The sequence below is a fragment of the Macrosteles quadrilineatus genome, unplaced genomic scaffold (assembly GCF_028750875.1).
Source record: "Macrosteles quadrilineatus isolate MER2022 unplaced genomic scaffold, UCM_ALF_1.0 Scaffold_1__1_contigs__length_201487025, whole genome shotgun sequence".
Classification (NCBI taxonomy): Eukaryota; Metazoa; Arthropoda; class Insecta; order Hemiptera; family Cicadellidae; genus Macrosteles; species Macrosteles quadrilineatus.
Window position 1 is genome coordinate 10,857,396 of NW_026542594.1, and position 20,979 is coordinate 10,878,374.

The following is a 20,979-nucleotide window of genomic DNA, read 5'->3' on the forward strand; positions in this document are numbered from 1 at the left end:
TGGAGCTACATGGTGTAAATGTACACCGGAAGTCATTTTTCCATAGGCTGTAACTCCTAAACGAGTGGGTTTATCGAAAAAATGTCAAGAATAAAAAAGTTTTTAAATTGCCTGTTCTATCCGAAAACATGATCAAATACAGGGTAATTCATAAGAAATTTCAAAGTTGGCCGCCATTTTGGAAAATGGCGGCTGAATTTCAAAAATCTAAAATCATATTTTTAACTGCTACAAAAAATAAAGGAATGTCCCCCATTTAAAGTTTTCTCTAATTCTAACCGTTTCCGATATCCCAATGGTGGCCTCCTTGAGTTGATCACCCTGTATATAAATCTACTCGCCTTTGGCTCGCTGGGGGCTCCGCCCCCAGGCCCCCTTTTTGGTTGGGGGTAAATGAGCCACGGGGGACAGGGCGCAAGACCTACAATCGGGCCAAATTTCAGACATCCAGTTAATCTAGAAATGGGTAAACGTGATTTAGACTTACGCACCTGTAAGAATAACATTGGGGCTGGGGAGGATATAATATTAGGGAGGGGGGGGTTGGAAATACGATAGGAGGATTAAACTTTAAGTAAACCAGAGTATATACAAAATATTAATAATGTTTGCAAAAAGAATTTACTTGGATTGGGAAAAGTAGCCAAAATCGGGGGTAAAATTTTGTAAGTACAAATGTGCCACAGGGGGACAGGGTGCAAATTTCAGGATTTTTAGCTAATCTAGAAATTGGTAAACGTGATTTAGACCGATGAATCTGTGGTGGCTATAGGATAGATATAAGGGGGATTTCGAGAGGGGGGGGGACTTTTTAAATGGTCCTTATTATATTCATACCTTGGTGTTAGCTCTAATACAGTAAACTTTGTATAGTTTTAATAACCTTGTGCATACAGAAAAAGTAAAGAGTCTATTATTACCTCGTGAAACTGGTAAAACCTTTTAAATTTTGATATTAAACTTAAGTTTTGGGGGTCAAGGAGTAAAGTTACGAAAAAACATGTATGATTAAAACCGAAATTAAGCCAAGGAAAATACAAAGCATTGATAACATTTGCAAAAAGTGATTATTTAAGTATATAAAAATAGCGAAAACCGGTAAAAATTTGAAAAATACCAATTTCTGAAAGTAGGACGTTTTTTAGGGGTGAAGGGGAGAAATTTTAGGAAAACACGTGTAAGGGTTTTGTAGAAAATTAAATTCCTGAACATGAAAATCCATTCAAATCTTGGCTAGCTCCTATTGCTTTTTAGTTATAGCCGTAAAAAACGTGTTATATCGTCTTTAGATATCCGCCATTTTGGATTTTTGGGGAGTTAAAAATTTTAAAATGACTTAAAAGTGACTTTTGCAAATTTCACCCTTAACTTAGTATTCCATACTACAATACTGCCAAATTACAAGTCTCTAGCACGATTCTAAACGATTCTGATGACCATTAAATTTCAATGTTATTCTCCATAATAATAACATTGGGCTCGTAGTTTTGGGGGTCAAGAAGTAAAGTTACGAAAAAAAATGTAAATGAGTAAAATTTAAAGCAAAGTAAGGGAAAAGCAATAATAATATTTGCAAAAATAAATTATTCAAGTTTAAAAAAATTGCAAAAACCAGTAACAATTTTAGAGAAATTTACCAAATTTTGAAAGTAGGGCGTTTTTTGAAGCTGAAGGAGTGCGATTTTCGGGTAACGCCTAAAAGGGTTTTGTAGAAAATTTAATTCCTGTTCATGAAAAATCTTTCAAATCTTTTCTAGCTCTTACAGTTTTCGAACTATAGCCGATTGAAAAAAACGTGTTTTGTCGTTTTCAGAGGTCCGCCATTTTGGATTTTTGGGTGTGTTAAAATAAGCAATAATAATATTTGCAAAAAGGAATTGTTTAAGTATGAAAAAATAACGAAAACCGGTAAAAATTTGAAAGAAATTTACAAAATTTTGAAATTAGGGCGTTTTTTGAAGCTTAAGGAGTGCGATTTTGAAAAACGCTTAGAGGGGTTCTGTAGAAAATTTAATTTCCTTTCGCTAAGATCCTTTCAAATCTTTTCTAGCTCTTACTGTTTTCGAGCTATATCCGTTTGAAAAAAACTTGTTTTATCGTTTTCAGAGGTCCGCCATTTTGGATTTTTGGGGGGGTTAAAATTTGAAAATGGGACTTTTGCAAATTTCATCATTAATATAAGATCCCCTACTACAATAATACCAAGTTTCAAGTCTCTAGCACGTTTCTAAACGGTTCGGATGAGCACACCAAAGTCTACCATTTTCAATGTTATTCTCCATAAGAATAACATGGGGCTTGTAAAAGTGGTAAAAAACCTTTAAAATTTGACATTAAACCTAAGTTTTGGGGGTTAAGGAGTAAGGATACAAAAAAACATTAAATGAGTAAAATTTAAAGTCAATTAAGGGGAACACAGAGCACTAATAATATCTGCAAAAAATAATTATTTAAGTATGAAAAAATAGCGAAAACCGTAAAAAATTTCAAAGAAATTTACTAAATTTTGAAAGTAGGGCGTTTTTTGAAGGTTAAGGAGTGCGATTTCCGGAAAACGCCCAAGAGGGTTTTGTAGAAAATTTAATTTCCTTTCGCTAAGATCCTTTCAAATCTTTTCTAGTTCTACATCCGGTTGAAAAAAAAAGTGTTTTTTCGTTTTCAGAGGTCCGCCATTTTGGATTTTTGGGGGGGTTAAAATTTGAAAATGGGACTTTTGGGAATTTCACCGGTAATGTAAGATCCCATACTACAATACTACCAAGTTTCAAGTCTCTAGCACGTTTCTAAGTGGTTCAGATGAGCATACTAAAGTCGGCATTTTTCAATGTAATTCTCCATAAGAATATCATGGGGCTTGTAAAAGTTGTAAAAAACCTTTAAATTTTGACATTAAACCTAAGTTTTGGGGATTAAGGAGTAAAGATACAAAAAAACATTAAATTAGTAAAATATAAAGTAAAGTAAGAAGAATACAGAACATTAATAATATCTGCAAAAAGAAATTATTTAAATATTAAAAAATAGCGAAAACCGTAAAAAATGTGAGTGAAATTTACAAAATTTTGAAAGTAGGCCGTTTTTTGAAGCTGAAGGAGTCCGAACTTTGGAAAACGCCAAAGAGGGTTTTGAATAAATTTAATTCCTGTTCCTGGATATACTTTCAAATCTTTTCTATCTCTTACCGTTTTCGAGCTACATCTGGTTGAAAAAAAAGTGTTTTTTCGTTTTCAGAGGTCCGCCATTTTGGATTTTTGGGGTGGTTAAAATTTGAAAATGGGACTTTTGCAAATTCCACCGGTAATGTAAGATCCCATACTGCAATACTACGCAAATTTGAAGTCTCTGCCACGTTTCTAAGTGGTTCAGATGAGCTTACCAAAGTCGGCAATTTTCAATGCTATTTCCCATAAGAATAACATGGGGGGGAAATTCGAGATTACGGGGGGGTTAAAATTTAAAAATGCCACTTTTTGGAATTTTCCCGGGGGTTTGGGCACTAGAACTACAACTACCGAAAATTTCAAGTCTCTAGCTCATCTAGAAGTGGTCTAGAATTTGTATCCCCAGTCAGTTACACATCGGATTGTATATAGTTTAGATATATACAGGGTGTTTGTGAACTCTCTCGAAAAAATTCATAGGATTGTTCCTTGGGTTAACACAAGAATATTTTACATTATAAACATGGGTCAACGGAGCCTCGTTTTCCGTCTGTCTGTCTGTATGTGATTTTAACAAATGAATCCATAACTTTCGAATTCCTTAAGCGATCAACTTGAAACTTGGTACGTAAGTAGTGACAAGTAAGACTAATCTTTGCACAAAGTATCAGGTTTATAAGTTGTACCAATCCAAAATGGCGGTCATTTAAAATTTTCTTTCTTAAATAACTCAAAAACCATCGATTTTACAAAAACTTTACAAGAATAACTTTTTTAAGGCAATTTAACTACAAATCGATTGACTTCTTATTTTTTAAGATTGGACAAATATGAACTGAGATATGGCAGCTTTAGTGGTACGTGACCACTAGAGGTTAGTTGCAGTGCATAACAAAGCATGCGGCTTAAGTCTGCCACAACAATGCAACAGTCTCCATCTGCTTTGCAAGATGTCTAAAAAAAATGTCCTGTCTAAAGGAAAATAAACATTCTTATTCTTATTCTTATTCTTATTCAAGTTATTTTTAAGCGATTTTAGATTATTTCAAACAATAATAAAATATTACATAAGCCTAAAACTATCTTTTTTATAAATTATCTATCATTAGTATGGCTTAGAAGTTGCATACCTTTTTACTGTATTTAAATAAACACAAAACACTCAAACGTTTTGTATCAGCTGTGGTGAAGTCAACGTACATGTTTACAAACTAATCAGCTGATTTTATTGTGACCTGAAAATGTTATTATTTATTCTTCATCACTTTTAAAGTGTACACTCAGTGTAAAAAGGTAGAGTAACTGACTTTATTAAATAAAGTCTTTCTTTGAATAAAAACTTTTAGGGTTATGTAATATTTTATTATTGTTTTAAATAATCTAAAATCGCTTAAAAATAACTTGCAAAGCGGATGGAGACTGTTGCATTGTTGTGGCAAACTTAAGCCGCATGCTTTGTTATGCACTGCAACTAACCTCTAGTGGTCACGTACCACTAGAGCTGCCATATCTCAGTTAATATTCGTCCAATCTTAAAAGATAGGGTGTCAATCGATTTTTAGTAAAATTGCCTTAAAAAAGTTATTCTTGTAAACTTTTTTTTAAATCAATGGTTTTTGAGTTATTTAAGAAAGAAAATTTTAAATGGCCGCCATTTTGGATTGGTACAACTTATAAACCTGATACTTTGTGCAAAGATTAGTCTTACTTGTCACTACTTACGTACCAAGTTCCAAGTTGATCGCTTAAGGAATTCGAAAGTTATGGATTCATTTGTTAAAATCACATACAGACGGACAGCCGGAAAACGAGGCTCCGGCGACCCATGTTTATAATGTAAAATCATTTTTTCGAGAGAGTTCACAAACACCCTGTATATACAGGGTGTGCCAGCCGTTTTATTCGCAAACTATAAGAGATATAAAAAAAAAAGTTAAATGGTAAGTGCCTTGGATTTTTTATTTAAAAAATTTTAGTCAAGTCAAAAAAAATATTTTAGCCGCCATTTTTCCAATATGGCCGCCAACTTTGATTTTTCTTATGGAACACCCTGTATTTTATGATGTATTCTGGTAGAAAATGTGATTTTAAGACGATTTTATTCTTGTAATTTTTTTCATAAACCTAACCGTTTCAAAGATAATAATGGTTAAAGTTTTGAAATTTTTGCATGAGAAAGAGTTTTGATACAGGCGTAAGCAAGCATGCCAGCTGTTTTATTCGAAAACCATTCAAAATTGCACAACTTAAACCATTATTATCTTTGAAACGGTTAGGTTTATGAAAAAAATCCCAAGAATAAAATCGTCTTAAAATTACATTTTCTACCAGAATACATCATAAAATACAGGGTGTTCCATAAGAAAAATCAAAGTTGGCGGCTATATTGGAAAAATGGCGGCTAAAATAATTTTTTCGACTTTACTACAATTGTTTAAATAAAAAGTCCAAGGCACTTACCATTTAACTTTTTTTGATATCTCTTATGGTTTTCGAATAAAACGGCTGGCACACTTATATCAATCACCCTGTATATATAAAAATTTGAACGAATGGTGTTTTTGGCCTCTGGGGACATTAAAATGAAAAAGTTAATCGGTCCCGGGCCTAAGTCTTACCACGAGACCTACGGTAATAGCTACTTCCCTATAGGGAAATTCGCTAAAATTTTAACGAATGGTGTTTTTGGCCTCTGGGGACATCAAAATGAAAAAGTAAATCGGTCCCGGGTCTAGGTCTTACCGTGCCACCTACGGTAATAGCTACTTCCCTATAGGGAAATTCGCTAAAAAATACTTTTATTTAGCATTTTTAATTCCCTATTAAACGATACCAAGTTCAAGAAAATCGAATAAGAAATAGCTGAAATATTACGATTTTTAGTTGTAAAATTGGGTAAAACTGACTAGCTTAGCCTTTTTCTACCCAATATTATATTATATGTATATATATATATGAATTTGAACGGATGGTGTTTTTTGCCTCTAGGGACCTCAAAACAAAAAAGTAAATCAGTCCCGGGTCCAGGTCCCGGGTACTCTACATGAGTACTACGGTAATAGCTTATTCCCTATATGGGAAATTCCCTAATATTCCCTGTATGGGAAATTCGCCAAAAACAAAAACAAGTGTTCCAACTATATGGTGAATACACCAATCGTCAAATCCAGAGACCAAGCATCCCATATGTGTCATATATACCCAAAGACCGATATAAAATATCTAGGCATAAAAATAGACCAATACGATCCACTAACATTTTTACAAATAATTTTGGCTTTTATAATTTAAGTTCCACTGGAATTTTAATGATTATGAATAGCTGTCAAGCTGTCCAAATTATGCAAACTATAAAAAGAGTGCAATTGTAAAATCTACCCATAAGAGTGAAACATTGAATTGACGCCAGTGCACTCAAACGACACCAACTCGAAACACTCATCACTCATCAACACTGACTTGCTCTATTTTACCCTATATCGAGCAACCTTCAGTGTAATATTTGCTCAATAGTTACAACTAATGTTAATCACTCTGTATTGTGTTTTATAAATAATTGGCTATAGTTCGGCCGCTTAGAAAGCGACCTGCGCGCTAAAACTAAACCAATGCTAGAGGAGGTCGCTTTCTAAGCGGCCGAACTATAGTATACTGTATATGGCTTGTTATAAACCCATGTTACAAGTCTTTTGTTTACTTTTAGCGAATTTCCCATATAGGGAATAAGCTATTACCGTAGTACTCATGGTTTTACCTGGACGCGGGACCGATTTTTTTTTCGTTTTGAGGTCCCTAGAGGCCAAAAACACCATCCATCCAAATTGATATATATATATATATATATTTATATATTTATATATATATATATATACATATATATATGTGTCCGTTAGCACGATAACTCGAGCAAAGATGATCCGATTTTCATGAAATTTGGTACAAACGTGCAAACCTACGTTTATTCGAACGAGTTCGCGATCCAGCTTGATCGGACCATGGGAACGGGGGTTTACGGGGGGTTTATGGGGTAAAAATAGGTTTTTCCCATTTTTGACCCAAAAAACATAAAATTTAGCAATTTCTTTCCAAACCACTTTGTAGAGCTTAAAAAAACAAATAATTTAGTATAATGAAGCGTTATTATGCGCCTAATGGTTACGGAGAAAATTCCAAAAAATAGTAAATTTAAAACTCCCATGTTATTCTTATGGAGAATAAGTCAACTGTTGTAGTTTGCTTGTTTATGAACATATTTTGATCAAATTTGGAAAATGTTTTTATTTCTTACTAACTATTAACATAAAAAAAAAAACAGTTTCACCCTCCCTGATGCAGCAAACCTAAGTACTTGTTAAACTAATTCTATTTAAATAGGGAATTAATGTTATATTTTTAAGTAGACATTTCAGTGTAAATCCAATCAGTCAAATGGAAATTCGCTTAGTCTGCAGGTTTGCTGCTGCGGGGGTATTTACTTGTTATTTTGTTCAACCAACATAGTTACTTGGCAACCCATAAAGCCAATGTTACATTTTTGGAAACATAACATTTCACAATTTCTTTCCAAAGCTATTGTAGAGCTTAAGAAAACAAATAATTTTGTACCTTAGTGTTTTTGCACAGTTATTGGATGTGGAAAAAATTAAAAAAAAAATAATTTAAAATTACCAGGCTATTCTTATGGAGAATAAGTAAACTCTTATAGTTTGTTTTTAATATATATATTTTAATCAAACTTGGCAAATTTATTTATCTTATACTAAGCTATTAATATCTTTATATATACGAATACGCTAAGCCGATTTTTGTAAACAGAACTCCTCCCTCATTTTTGGACCAATTTTGACGGTTAAAGTGTCAAAAAAATTGCCCTGATCTGTAGTTTTGCAAAGTGTTTTTTGTTTTTTGATATCTTTATTAGTTTGGGCAGGATCTTCCATCAAATCTGAGTTTTCTCCCATAAGATTAACATGGGGTAATCTAAATATTTAATTGGAAACTTTGTCTCCACTAATTTGAGAGAAAGGCTGGGCGTAGAAACTTGGTAGAGTTGTCCAAAGAAAGGACTTGGTCGGTAGATGAGTTATCAAAAGAAAAACGAAGTAAATTCGCTTAGGGCTCTGCCCCAGAAGCCTTTAAAGATCCCTCCACAGATTTGTTTACATTTTGGCTATGTGGATAATACTTTTTAATGAAACAGCTGTTAATTTTTAAATTGTATTTTAAACAACACACATTTATTGGCAGTTACTGAATTGTCAAAAAGAAGTATTTGCAAATTAATTATTTTCTGATTTTAAAATTGATTTTCTTCTGTATCATGTCATGTTTTGCAACATAACGTTCAATTACAAAATCAGTGGAAAATCCTTTTATCCTCCAGTAACTATTACAATTATTTCTTATTGGACTATCTTATATCTCTATTGTACGGGTTGGTGTCTGCCTTTTTCGCCACTTTTGGCTATATTTTATCATATCATTCTAGACAGATCATCATAGGTTCATGAGATTATTGTCATACATGTTTTCAATCATTGGGAAAATCTTCGATTGTGTAATACAATATAAAATAATACAAGTGCAGAAGTGTCTTATCAGCTTTAAAAGTAACCCCACAACCAATTTCTCAAAACTATGCTAGAGGGTTATTCATTGGCACAGAAGTACGATATGAACTGACGCAACGTGACGAGGGAAAAATCAACTTACACTGTAACGGATGGACCTCTTTTTGAAGTTGGAACGTGTCTTCTCAACAAACAGATATTTTTTCTCAAATAAAATTATAGATTAATCTTTATTACACTAATGAAATCGCGAAAGTTTTTAACTACAAAAGATCCACCATTACGATTTTAATACAAAATAAGAGATACCAGTTAACATACTCCGATGACGTACGGCATGGGAAATATTTTATTCATTGAATGATCAACCATATTTGGTAACTAACACAATTATTATCATTATTGTTTATACACTTATTACTCTTTAAACAATTCTAAATGCTAAAAATATGTATAATTTCACTCAATTAATCGCAGTTAAATGAATTAGCGTAAGCCTTGAAAGTAACCGTCGATTTCGACGGGTTTCACCTAGTTTTTAATAAAAACTAACTTTATTACCTTCTCTTTAGCAGCAAACCTAGGTACGGTACTTGTTAAGCCTAATGTTGTTTAGATAGATTTGTGAAAACCAATTCAAACAAATGTAAACTAATTAGCTTGGTCTTGAGATTTTCTGTGGGGGGAGATATTTTATGTTCATGTGTGTTGAATAACTGATAAGTTTTTAAAGATTATTTTAATTGCAACAAAACATTGTTTTTGTTGTTGAAGCAAGCTAAATCCTTTTATTGAACAATCATTTTCACCCAAATTAAAATTTTTGTGAATTTCACATGAGCTATTATAGTAGGTCTCATACTAGACCCAGGACCGATTTACTTTTTTGTTTTGTTGTCCCCAGAGGCCAAAAACACCATTCGTTCAAATTCATATGTGTCCATTTGCACAATAACTCGAGTAAAAAAAAATCATCTAATTTTGATTAAATTCTGTACAAACGTGTTAACCTAAATTTATTCAAACGAGTTTGTGAACCAACATGATCGGACTACGGGAATGGGGTTTTATGGGAATGAAGGGCGAAAAATGGGGTTTTCCCATTTTTGGCCCTTTAATAACAAAAAATTTTCAATTTATTTCCAAACCATTTTGTAGAGCTTAAAAAACAAATACTTTACTATGCTAGAGCATTTTATGTTTAAAAGTTACGGAGAAAATTCCCATGTTATTTTTATGGAGAGTATATAAATTGTTGTTAGTTTGCTTGTTTGAAGAAATAGTTTGATACAACTTGGAAAATTAGTTTATTTCACACTAAGCTATTAACACCTTACCGGTATTACATTTCCAGTGGCAGCAAACCTAAGTACTCATTAAAATTAATGTTACTGAAATAGGAAATAAATGTGACTAATTTAGGGGAATATTATTGTGAAAATGAAAATGAAAATCCAACCAGGTAAAAACCTGTTTAAGACTTATAGTCTTAGTCTGCAGGTTAGCTGCGACGGGGTATTTATTAATATTTTGGAAAAAATAGACCTTGTTTTCTAGAAATTAGCTCACAGAATCATAAACAACTTACAGTGTTATTATATAACTTAGGAAATAGTGACAAACATTATGAATGGCATAACAAGTTACACGAAAAAATTAAAATGAAAGTAAAGTGAAGGAGTATTTGAACCACCAACACAAAAATAAAGAAATTATGTAGAAGCACCTACATAATAATTTGACTGGAAAATGCCCAACTTACCAAGTAAACTAAACCAACAGGCACACCTACAACTGGTATGGGAGTGAACTGTGATGATAGCCAAGATCCCCCCCTCCTCTCCCCTCCAAACTCAGCCAGCCACTCAGGTTCAAGGCTAACTTGTTTATCTTCATTTCCTAAGTGCTGCACTTCTTCCACTTACTGATAAATGCAGAGTCATGCCCAAATATCAAGTCATGACTTCATTGTCTGTTGTGTTTTATTAAACAAAACAATAACTTTCCCATTAAATATGCAGATACACAAGCAAAATCACATATTTTCCAATCCAAATAGAATAAACCATTCACATTCAATTCAATAAGTGATCCTGGGCCACCAAGCATATATTTGATTAGATTCTGCTAAAGCCTTGATTCCTTTTGAACGGGAAAGAGTATTACAAATTGGAGGTTAACATGATGAATGGACCCAGGGGCGTCAATTTTGGGGGGGGGGGGGGGGCAAAATAACCCTGGTTCCTGGGTTAAAGAAAAAAAATATCCTGTACAGTACTAGCATATTTTTTCATAATTCTTTGACATTTAAAATAAGCTTAAATCCCTCCTTTTTGGTTTCTGAACTGATAAATTTTCTGGGGGAGAGCCACTGGATCCCGGTGTTTGCCCCCCGACCCCAAGCATTTGGTGAAATTACGCCACTGAATAGACCAAAATCCTTTGTGTAGCTGTGGTACTCAGTTATAGTGTAATAACCGTGATGGGGCCTATTCCTCCATAGGACTCTGCAACTCTTCACTCTGCACTTTTCCGCAGAGTGTAAGAGTCCACTATTCCTCCAATAATTATTGCTACTCTTCAAATCACTGCTGTTGTTTGCAGAGTTGCAGAGTAACACATAACATTTAAATCGTTTTTGCCGTGTCTTTTTATGTACCGTGTACAACTGTTGTACTGAGGGAGCATCAATAGTTATCATAGTTCCATCCACACAGCCCAGAAGGAAAACCTCCTTTTCTAAAAAACAACGGCTATTTGTCGTGTGTGTCTTCTGGCCAACACATAGTATTTTGGAACATTCTTCGAACTATAGCCTTAGTTACTTGCTTAATAGTTCTGTAAACACTAGACTTTGATACACCATGCTTAGCTGCAGTTACGTGGTACTGCAGCTATGTGTTAGCTATTATTGTAGCTATTAAATTAAAAACTATTAAATCAGTTAGCGTTTAAAAAAAACTAGCAGAATTTCTGGAAACCAACAACTTGATAGATAAAGAACAACATGGATTTCAATCCGGCAAGTCTGTGATTAGTGCTAGTGTTCAGTTCATTGAATCAGTAATAGATTCGGTGGATAAGAGAAATAATGTTACTGGGGTCTTTATGGACCTCAGCAAGGCTTTTGATAGTGTGTCACACTCCAAGCTGGTAAATATCCTGTTTTGTTTGGGTATCAAGTGAAGAGCTTTAGATTGGTTTAAATTATATTTAAATAACAGACTACAATATGTAGAAATAACTAATGTCACAAACAACAATAAGGTAAATTTTACTTCATCATTGGAATTTTTAAAATATGGAGTGCCACAAGGATCAATCCTGGGACCACTGTTGTTCATATGTTATACAAAGGGTTTACCAGATGTATTAGATGATGCTAAAATCTGTTTATATGCTGATGACATTAGCTTACTTGTATCTGGTAATACCCATCAAAAAAGTAGAGTCAATAGCAAATAACCAATTTTCACGCGTAAATACTTTTTTAAACAATTTAAACCTTTTAGTTAATATAAATAAGACAAAGTGCATATCTTTCTCAACATATCAAAGTAATAAACAAGCTCAACACAGAATTTTGATGGAAGGAAATTGTCTAGAAGAACTGCAAAATTTTAAATTCCTAGGACTTGTACTTGACAAAAATTTGAATTGGAACCTTCATATTGAACATCTTGGCCGTAAAATTTCATCAGGGATTTTTGCTCTGAGAAAAATGTTTACATTATGTCCTTTGGAAACATTAAAAATAGTTTACTTTGCTTTTATTCACTCCCACATCTCCTTTGGCATAATTTTATATGGAGCAACCTCTCATGAAAATTTGGAACAAATATTATTATTTAAAAAAGAAGCACTTCGTATCATGTTAAACATTCAAGATTGGAGAACCTCAGTTAAAGAACAATTTTCAAAACTTGGTATTCTTACTGTTTTTGCCCAATATATCTTTGATTTGATCTTCTTTGTAAAGAATAATTTACCAAAATTTGAGACCTTGTGTTCATGCCACAGCTATGGGACAAGGCACAGACACAAAATCAGTTTTTCAAATCACAACTTAAAATTCTTTGAAAAAAAAACCTTCATATGCTGGGATTAAATTTTATAACCTTCTACCAGATAATATTTTACAAATAACAGACATAAATAAATTTAAAAAACGGCTAAAAACTTTTATGTTATCCAAGCCCATTTATTTCCTAGATGAATTTTCTGGTTGAATGTGTTGTAAATTTGTAAGTTATAAGCTTTTGTATTTTTGTTTAGCCTTTTTTATATAAGTTATGGTTAGTTTTAACAATATAATTTAATTGTATAGCGCCATTCTTGTGCAACATGTTGTACTCCTGAATAAAGATTATATGACTATGACTATGACTATGACTACTGTGAATCCTTTCCAAGACAACTCAGGCACAGAAGTAGTTTCTGTTCAAATATAAGCTCTTGAATTACATCCATTATATAAGTCACTAATCACAGAAAAATAATTAGTACAAGCATAAATACTATATGAATAAAAATATTACATTAGTTTATAACTATAAGTTGAGCCTAAGTCTTTTGATGAGTGAAATTTTTCTTTTCATATATTTGCAGACTCTGTAATATTTTTAACTCTTCATTATTTTAAAGATATATTGGTGGAACAAAACAAGAATGATTTGTTTGAAAACTCTGCATTTCACACTCTGTACTTCACTCTGCCTCTGCAAAAATAAAAATAATGGAACAGGAATTCATTTGAAGAGTGCAAAGTGCATAGTGAAGAGTTGCAGAGTACTATGGAGGAATAGGCCCATGTAAGGAGTGTAGTGTGCAGAGTGTTTAACAACTCTGCAAAGTAGTTTTTTTTATGTCCCACCTTCTAATCCTAGGACATAGGCTTTGCCTGGAACCGTTTTACAAATTACTTCAGGCTAGGCCTAGAGGGCTGTGGCATTCACTTAGATAAAGTCCTGCGCTCTACCAAACCAGCTCCTCCGCAGAGTAATGTGATGACTATGTAAGGTCATACACATAAAGAATTGAGGAGGCAAAGATAAAGATTGTCTCTTTAAGGGTAAAAATATCTATATTTTAAAACCAAACAATAAAATTATTTTTTACCTGTAATTGAAAATAAATTTAAAGCTAATTACAGCTCCTTGAATGGACTTAACACAAACAGTACAAACATTACCTCACTTTTGAAAGTGAACTTTAAATTATTTCAATAAAATTATAAGTTTATCATAATATCTTGAGAGAAATCATAAGTAACAAAAAGGTAACATGGAACTCGTGAAATTACATAGTAGTAATAAAGTAATCAATTACTTCATTGAAGACTTTACAGTAAATCAATTACAATGTTTGTAAAAATACTCTGTATACTATATACAAGGTGTGGAAAGTATCAAAGTCACCGCCGACACTTGGAAGAAGGTGTGTTCAAATCTGTGGTAGCTGATCTCTTCCTCTTGGTAATGGTCACAACCTGAGGGGCTTGGGCTTCCTCTGTAACATGAATCTTAATGTAATCTGTGTTAAAAGAATTACATCAATCCTGGAAGGAGAGATTATCTTTCAATATTACCTTTATGCATCCTAGCAGATTGTAAAACAAGGAAATTGATCTGTAACCTTATGCTGCTCACAAACCATTCAGGGTATCCTTATTATATTAATGTGAAAATGTTGTTTACCTACGAGCGTTTTTTAAAGTAGCCGTTTCAGTACAGTTCTTAGAATTGAAAAGTATCTCATAACAGCATTGTTTACTTTCATAACAGCATAGTTTTACTCATAACAACACGGGTAACGGACCAATGAGGTTCAAGGATTGAGAGAGGAGAAGCAAAATTGTAATGATTCGAAATTCAACTAATCAGCTGTTAAGGCCAATTTAATTGTTGATTGGTGCAATTAGTATTTGATACAATGTTTCGTTGCATCACTGTCAGTGGCAGTTAGAGGTTAAAAACAAAAACATAACCTCTCTTAGAAGTTATGAGTAGTGATTTTTAGTAATTAAAACACCGTCGTAGGTAAAGTAGTGTACGCAACTCGCGTAAATAGTGTTAACGACACTTGTAGAAGTCAAGAGAATTTTCTACTCGTGTCGTTAACACTATCTTTACGCAATCGTTGCGTAAACTACTATTTCTTCATGTTCATACAATATGTACAACATTGCTTTCAATATTCAATTAAAATCCACAATCGTCTATTCCAGGTATCCTAACTACGTGGCCCGCAGGCCGCATGTTGCTCTCTGGATGATTTTTTGTGGCTATTGGTCCTTGGACTGTTATGGGTTTTTCCGTAAGAAGGCCCCGGACTCCCCATTTCACTGATACCCCAAAAGCAATCACAAGCCACTACTGCTTGCGGCCCTGAGGAAAATGTTATGCAAACCAATTGGCTGTCTCAGAAATCCTAGTGAGAATCTCTTGACCACTGCTTACAACAGCAAACCTAGGCACTCATCCAGCCTATTGTTAATCACATTGGGCAAGGCTTCTTTTATTTCTCTTATCTTATTTAACCTGTTCAAAACTATTAAATAAAGAACCTGGGAATTTGCTTAGTGTGGTTGGCTGCAATATGGATATTTTTAATTTGCTAAAAATAGTTTTATTACCCTCAACTACTGTCTAAAATTGTTTAAATTTGCCATTCTAATATAATACGTAATTCACACCGTTTAGCTGCTGTTTGTTGAAGAGAGGGGAGAGAGATCATGATTGAATGGTAACCACGGGAGGTTTACAAGTATCAATCTGATGTTCAGTTGCCATAAAGCATGGACAAGTGAGGAATGTTTATTTGGTGATATATGGATTTTTTACCTCTCCGTTGACTATTACTGTGCACTGTGCAGCATACTTTTTGTCTGAGACTCACAGCTCCCCACTGGACATGTGTTTTGACAGAAATCAATTATGAATTGGGTATGCATTCAGAACAACAGGGAAAGCCAGAAATTATGACAAAATATCAAACGAGATAGAGCAGCAGTGATGTAGTTTCCAAAACAAGCACTTGGTTTTTGGCATATCAATACGTTAGCTTATCCTCTCCGGTCCTTCTTAAAGAACTAAATGTTCACAGTTAAAGCTGCGTTTACACCGGAGCTATGAACACATTTACAACTAACGTTCCTAAGAAACCAAGTAACACTACTTTTTGAACAGAAACATTTCGATGTTGCAAACAGTTTTTTAGTGTTTTCAACCGACTTCTCACCAGAAGTCTGTAAAGATCAAAGGGTGTTCCAAATATAAGGAAATATTTGTTTTGGGACAAATGTTACTGTACTTCTACGCTGTTTACAACACTTCCCCGCCACCCCCGCACCTATCCACCACCACTTGACTATCTTGAGAGGGACTGACCTCGTATCCTCGGGAACGGTGATTACATTGTTTCCAATAAAATCAAAGAAAAAAGCACTATCTGTTGTAAACTTTTGTTATAGAAACAAGTGTTACAAAAAAAAGTTCTAAACATGTTCCAAACTCTGGTGTAAATGAAGCTTAAAATCTGTGAAGGCCAGCAATTAATTTTTACTATGGGATTATGAAACTTATAGATAATTTGCTTTGCACAGATTGCAGTGCTGCAACTCTAGCTCATTCAAAATTGTGTAGGTATTTTTTTGAAAATGTATCTTCTATTATGGCCACAGAAGATCTGATGAATGCAAACCTCCTGTTGTTACAAATAAAACACAGCAACTCTTTCTCACCCTGAACATTTGACCACATTGCCAATCTACATACCTGGGGAGGAGCCCACACCTCGGACACGACGAGAGGACAGCTGCAGCCGTGGTTTGTACAGATCTGAACTGTCGTACCTCTGCTGTCTGTTGCCTGTCCTGTAATGTAAAGGTATCTTTTATCCCAACTCGGAATTAACTATACCAGGTTCCACCCATCGAAGTATATGACACAACTGGAATGCTAGGTATGTGTTCACGAAAGCGCGCCGTTGTGGTAGCCTTCACCCACCATCCCCAGCGGATTTTAGCCAATTCATCGAATAGTACGCGAAGTTGTTAACTCGCTCCTAGCCTTCAATAACAAAGATTAAGTACAATAATGTTTATATATTCGTAATCTGCATTAAATGCAGAATGTAATGGTATAAATAAATTTTACTTTTGATTTGAAATAGAATTTCAATAGTTAAAAAGAGTCAACAATTTCTATATTGTGACATGAAAAAGTTAGTATGCGAGGAAGTATTTTATTTTTGGGCCAGAAGAAAACTTTAAGCAACAAAGTTGTAGTTGAAGAGATGATTTTTAACATGTGATCGAGCAATTTACAATTAAGTCTGTAGTTTGTTTGTAGTATAGTGATTAATAGCGTGACGAGGTTGATTTTATGTCGCACCAACCTCCTCAGTCCAGCAACTCTTTATGTTTTTGCTACTCGATCATTGTAAAACTAAATAAATTTTAACCTTTTTTAACAGTTGATATAAGTTAAAGAATACAACTATTCTATGGATGTGATCATATATTTGATTTATTTGTAGAAGATAAATATCAATACTGGTACCAGGCTGCCGCCCATGAATGAAACTGTTAGGGACACTGATTTACAAAACCGTTTGTTTCTCCAATGCTAGGAACATTATGAATGAATGTAACAAAAATTAGTTAGGTGTTAGGCAGAGATTGAAGAAATTTGTTTTGTTTCACAACATGTAATGCAACCTTTATACACTAGCAGAGTACCCGTCCTTCGTACGGGGTTGGCAAATAAGTATAAAATGCTTATTGCTGTTATACCCGATCTTTGCGTTTGCGATGTGAGAAAACACGGTTTGAGAAAATTTGCTTCCTCAAATTTACGGTATGCGATAGTATTACACATCTACCATAGCCATAATGTTCTACTACTTCACCTACACAATAGAGAAAGATAGATTATTAAAAATTCGCAAAATATCATAAATTATTCATGAAATTAAAAACATAAACATAACTGTATTGTAAACAATCCTACTTTGACAGTTCTCATTGTGTATCACAGTTTTTTGTTGCTGCTTAGTTCAAATTAGCTGTTTTCATAAATAATGAAAAAAATAATAGTGCTGCACCCTGTTGGTAAATCTTATTCAATTTTTGTTATTTATTGCCTTTACGTTAAATACTTCCTAGGTTTAGTATTTATGACCTAATCAATTACTTGCTCTGAACCTTAATATTTGAAATTTCTCATTAATTACCAAACAAAGCAGATAGTAAACGATCCCTTGTTACAACTAAACAAAGGGGGATTACCAGTCCCTGTCCCTGTATATATATAGTCTACATTTTATATTTTAATTTACGGTAACATTGTATGTAAATAGTTTACCTAGAAGGTGATAATATACTATTTGGTTACGTGTTACCTGTAATAAAAATGTACCTATTTAATATAACTATTGGTTGTACTCAAAAAGTTTCAGTACCGTAAACGAAAAGATCAGCAGAACCAGGGAGAACGGCCCGTGGCACGATTTATAAAAAACCTCCTTGCGCTACTAATTACTCCATTACACACGACTAACACATTTTATTTGAAATTGCTTGGTTATATGCTGAAGATCATCTAATTAGCAACAATTTTGTCGCTTGAAGTTTGCTTCTGACCAAAAAATATAAAAACTCCTCGCTTAGTAACTTTTTCATGTCAAGGTGTGATATTTGTTTAACATTTTTAGTTGTTAAAATTTGCATTATGATTTAAATAAGATTATATTTATACTGTCAGATTCTGCAGTTAATGCAGATTCCGAATACATAACTTAAATTGCAGTCAACCTATTGTATGCACGGCCAGGAGCGTAAAAACCGCGTGTACGGCTTGAGGAACTGACATATCTGTGTTGGGTCCCACATAGTGGTGAGGGAAGGTTGCCGAAACGACGCGCTTTTTATCCCACATCTCCTATCCACCCGGTGTTCCAGTTGTGTTATATACTTTGATGGTTCCACCAGCCGTGGCACCTGACAGATTAATAGATCCTTACTCACACACCCACACAAACACAGCTGGCTCGGCCGCCAGGTAGATGACTCGCACACTGGCTCGTCCAGTAAGAAACTGCTGTTTTGATTAAATACAAATTTTATAGTTATAAGATTTAAATTTAAAAGAAAATGACACTAAACACAATATGGTTATGATAATATAATGCAAGAAATTACTACCATATTAATGAATATATATTGTAAAATACTTTAAAAATCAAAGTCAGCCTTTTACTTTTACTTTTAACTTTAGAAATTTAAGATTGACCAACTATGTATTTAATTATAATTTGACAATGTCGCCTGTTTTTATAGCCATGCTATGTACAAACGTTCTTGTGACAATACGATTTCATTTGGTTTGATTTGATTTGAACCTAAGCTCTTATCCTGAGTTTTATGGTAATTATTTTTTAGATAGCCTATATTTTTGTGTAAACAGTAATAAAATACCCCTTCCGCAGCAAACCTGCATACTAAGGGAATTTCCAATTGTCTGATTATAGTTTTACTAAATGTTAGAAAATTACACTATTGACAGGTTTGGAACTATTGTGATAGCTTTTCGTTTACAGTACAAACCATTAAACATGTTATTTGATTATACCTTAAAATCTATCATTGGTCATCTATCGTTGGCTAATCCCAGGTAGCCTAAATAAGTGTTCACAGTCTGAGTTAACAAAAACATACTATTATCAAGTTAAGTAATACAGTTCAATTTTGTTTCTAAATTAAATGGTAGGAGTGAAACCATTTTTAAGGTATTTTCATAGAACCAACATTGTCTCTTTTGCTTACTGACCCCGTTGAAAGACACGGGTATAGCTGCTAGTTACAAAAAAATATGTTGTGTGCGTTTATACTATGCTAGGCCTAGGTTTCTTTTACACATCATTTAAACAATAGCTAACACATAGACCTATGTGAAGGCTATTGTGGATGTAAACGGGCAATTTTTGGAGTTTGTTTACTCATGGTACGTTTTAACCCCCTTAAGATTTGGTACCTCACAAAGAATTGAACAAGCAACCTTATTTTCAAAATGGAGACTATAATCGGACAGCTACCCTGCCTTCACATAGATTTATAATCAAGTATATATTTTCCACAGACCTTCTCCGCTTCTGCTCTAACACTTCTTCACCAGACTGGCTGCCCTGGTCACTGCTGCTGCCTACACAGGTTATATAATCATTTTACAGAACAATCATATTCTTATACCAAAAAATCATAAAAAAATGGAAAAAAATTACAAAAAAAGTAAGTAGGGCCTATATTTGGCTATTCAATTTAAAAATTTACTGAATGACTCCATAACTTATTTATTTGACCAGAGAGACATGATATATACATGCATTAGTTACATCAAAACTAAAACTAAAATACAATGTCATTCAGATTAAATGGATAAAACTAACAAAAAGCATTAACTTTACGAATAATATGTTGTTTCAATGTATGACTTGAACTCTAGCCACCAGTCAGGAAGTCACCGACTTTGTAATATCATTTATTTAAAAGAAATGATTTTAGGTTCCTTTCCTGGGGCACACCAATCAGTGTAGGACGTTCGGGTGAGTTAGGCCTATATTGACACAGGAATCCACGTTCATCAACTGACATTACCATTACAAATTGTCTCCTTCCCTTCAAGTAGGAACAGAACCAATCCAGAGCCAAACCTCTAATCCCAATTCTGTATTATTAATTTTGCCAAGTAGGAGGTCATGATCTACTGAGTCAAAGACCAGGCCAGCAAAAAATTCCCCTCATCAAGTCCACACACTATGTCATCAATGAGAGGAAACATTGCACTGGTAGTAGATTTATTCTTAACTAATTTATGTTGGTTTTCACTAATTATTTCATGTTTATCTAAGAATTTTGTTAAACTCAATACCTAATACTACTTTTTTACTTTTGATATAGCTGTCAAAATGATCTTTAAAGTCAGCTATATTAAATACTAGCTGTACCCGCGGGCTTCGCCCCGTTTAACTTCATAAGTATTCGCATGGCTCATTCACGTCCTGGTTGAAGTTCGTTCGCTACGCTCACTCACCTTTAGGTTGGAGCTCGTTCGCTGCGCTCACTTGCCTTCAGGTTAGCTCGTTCGCTACGCTAACTCGCCTCCAGGTTGAAGTTCGTTCGCTACGCTCACTCACCTTTTGGTTGGAAATTAGCTGTTGTCATAAATAAAAAAAAAAAATAAATAATAGCA

General features: G+C 33.8%; 2 protein-coding genes across 3 annotated transcripts in view; both read right to left on the bottom strand.

The window, feature by feature from the left end:
* LOC129001771 (glutathione S-transferase-like) overlaps nucleotides 1-10,594 on the bottom strand; it is a 52,071-nt gene extending 41,477 nt beyond the window's left edge. Inside the window, exon 1 of the mRNA XM_054429213.1 lies at nucleotides 10,494-10,594. The gene's annotated coding sequence lies outside the window, so the exon portion shown is untranslated. The remainder of the gene's footprint in view (nucleotides 1-10,493) is intronic.
* A 3,213-nt stretch (nucleotides 10,595-13,807) lies between these two features.
* The window catches only part of LOC129001715 (biorientation of chromosomes in cell division protein 1-like 1), an 89,614-nt gene continuing 82,442 nt past the window's right edge, over nucleotides 13,808-20,979 (bottom strand). For both annotated transcript variants that reach the window (XM_054429125.1, XM_054429115.1), the window contains 3 exons: nucleotides 19,872-19,932; nucleotides 16,507-16,604; nucleotides 13,808-14,239 (listed from right to left, as the gene is read on the bottom strand). In XM_054429125.1, the coding sequence (XP_054285100.1) occupies nucleotides 14,145-14,239; nucleotides 16,507-16,604; nucleotides 19,872-19,932 (254 nt within the window). In that variant the 3' untranslated portion in view covers nucleotides 13,808-14,144. The remainder of the gene's footprint in view (nucleotides 14,240-16,506; nucleotides 16,605-19,871; nucleotides 19,933-20,979) is intronic.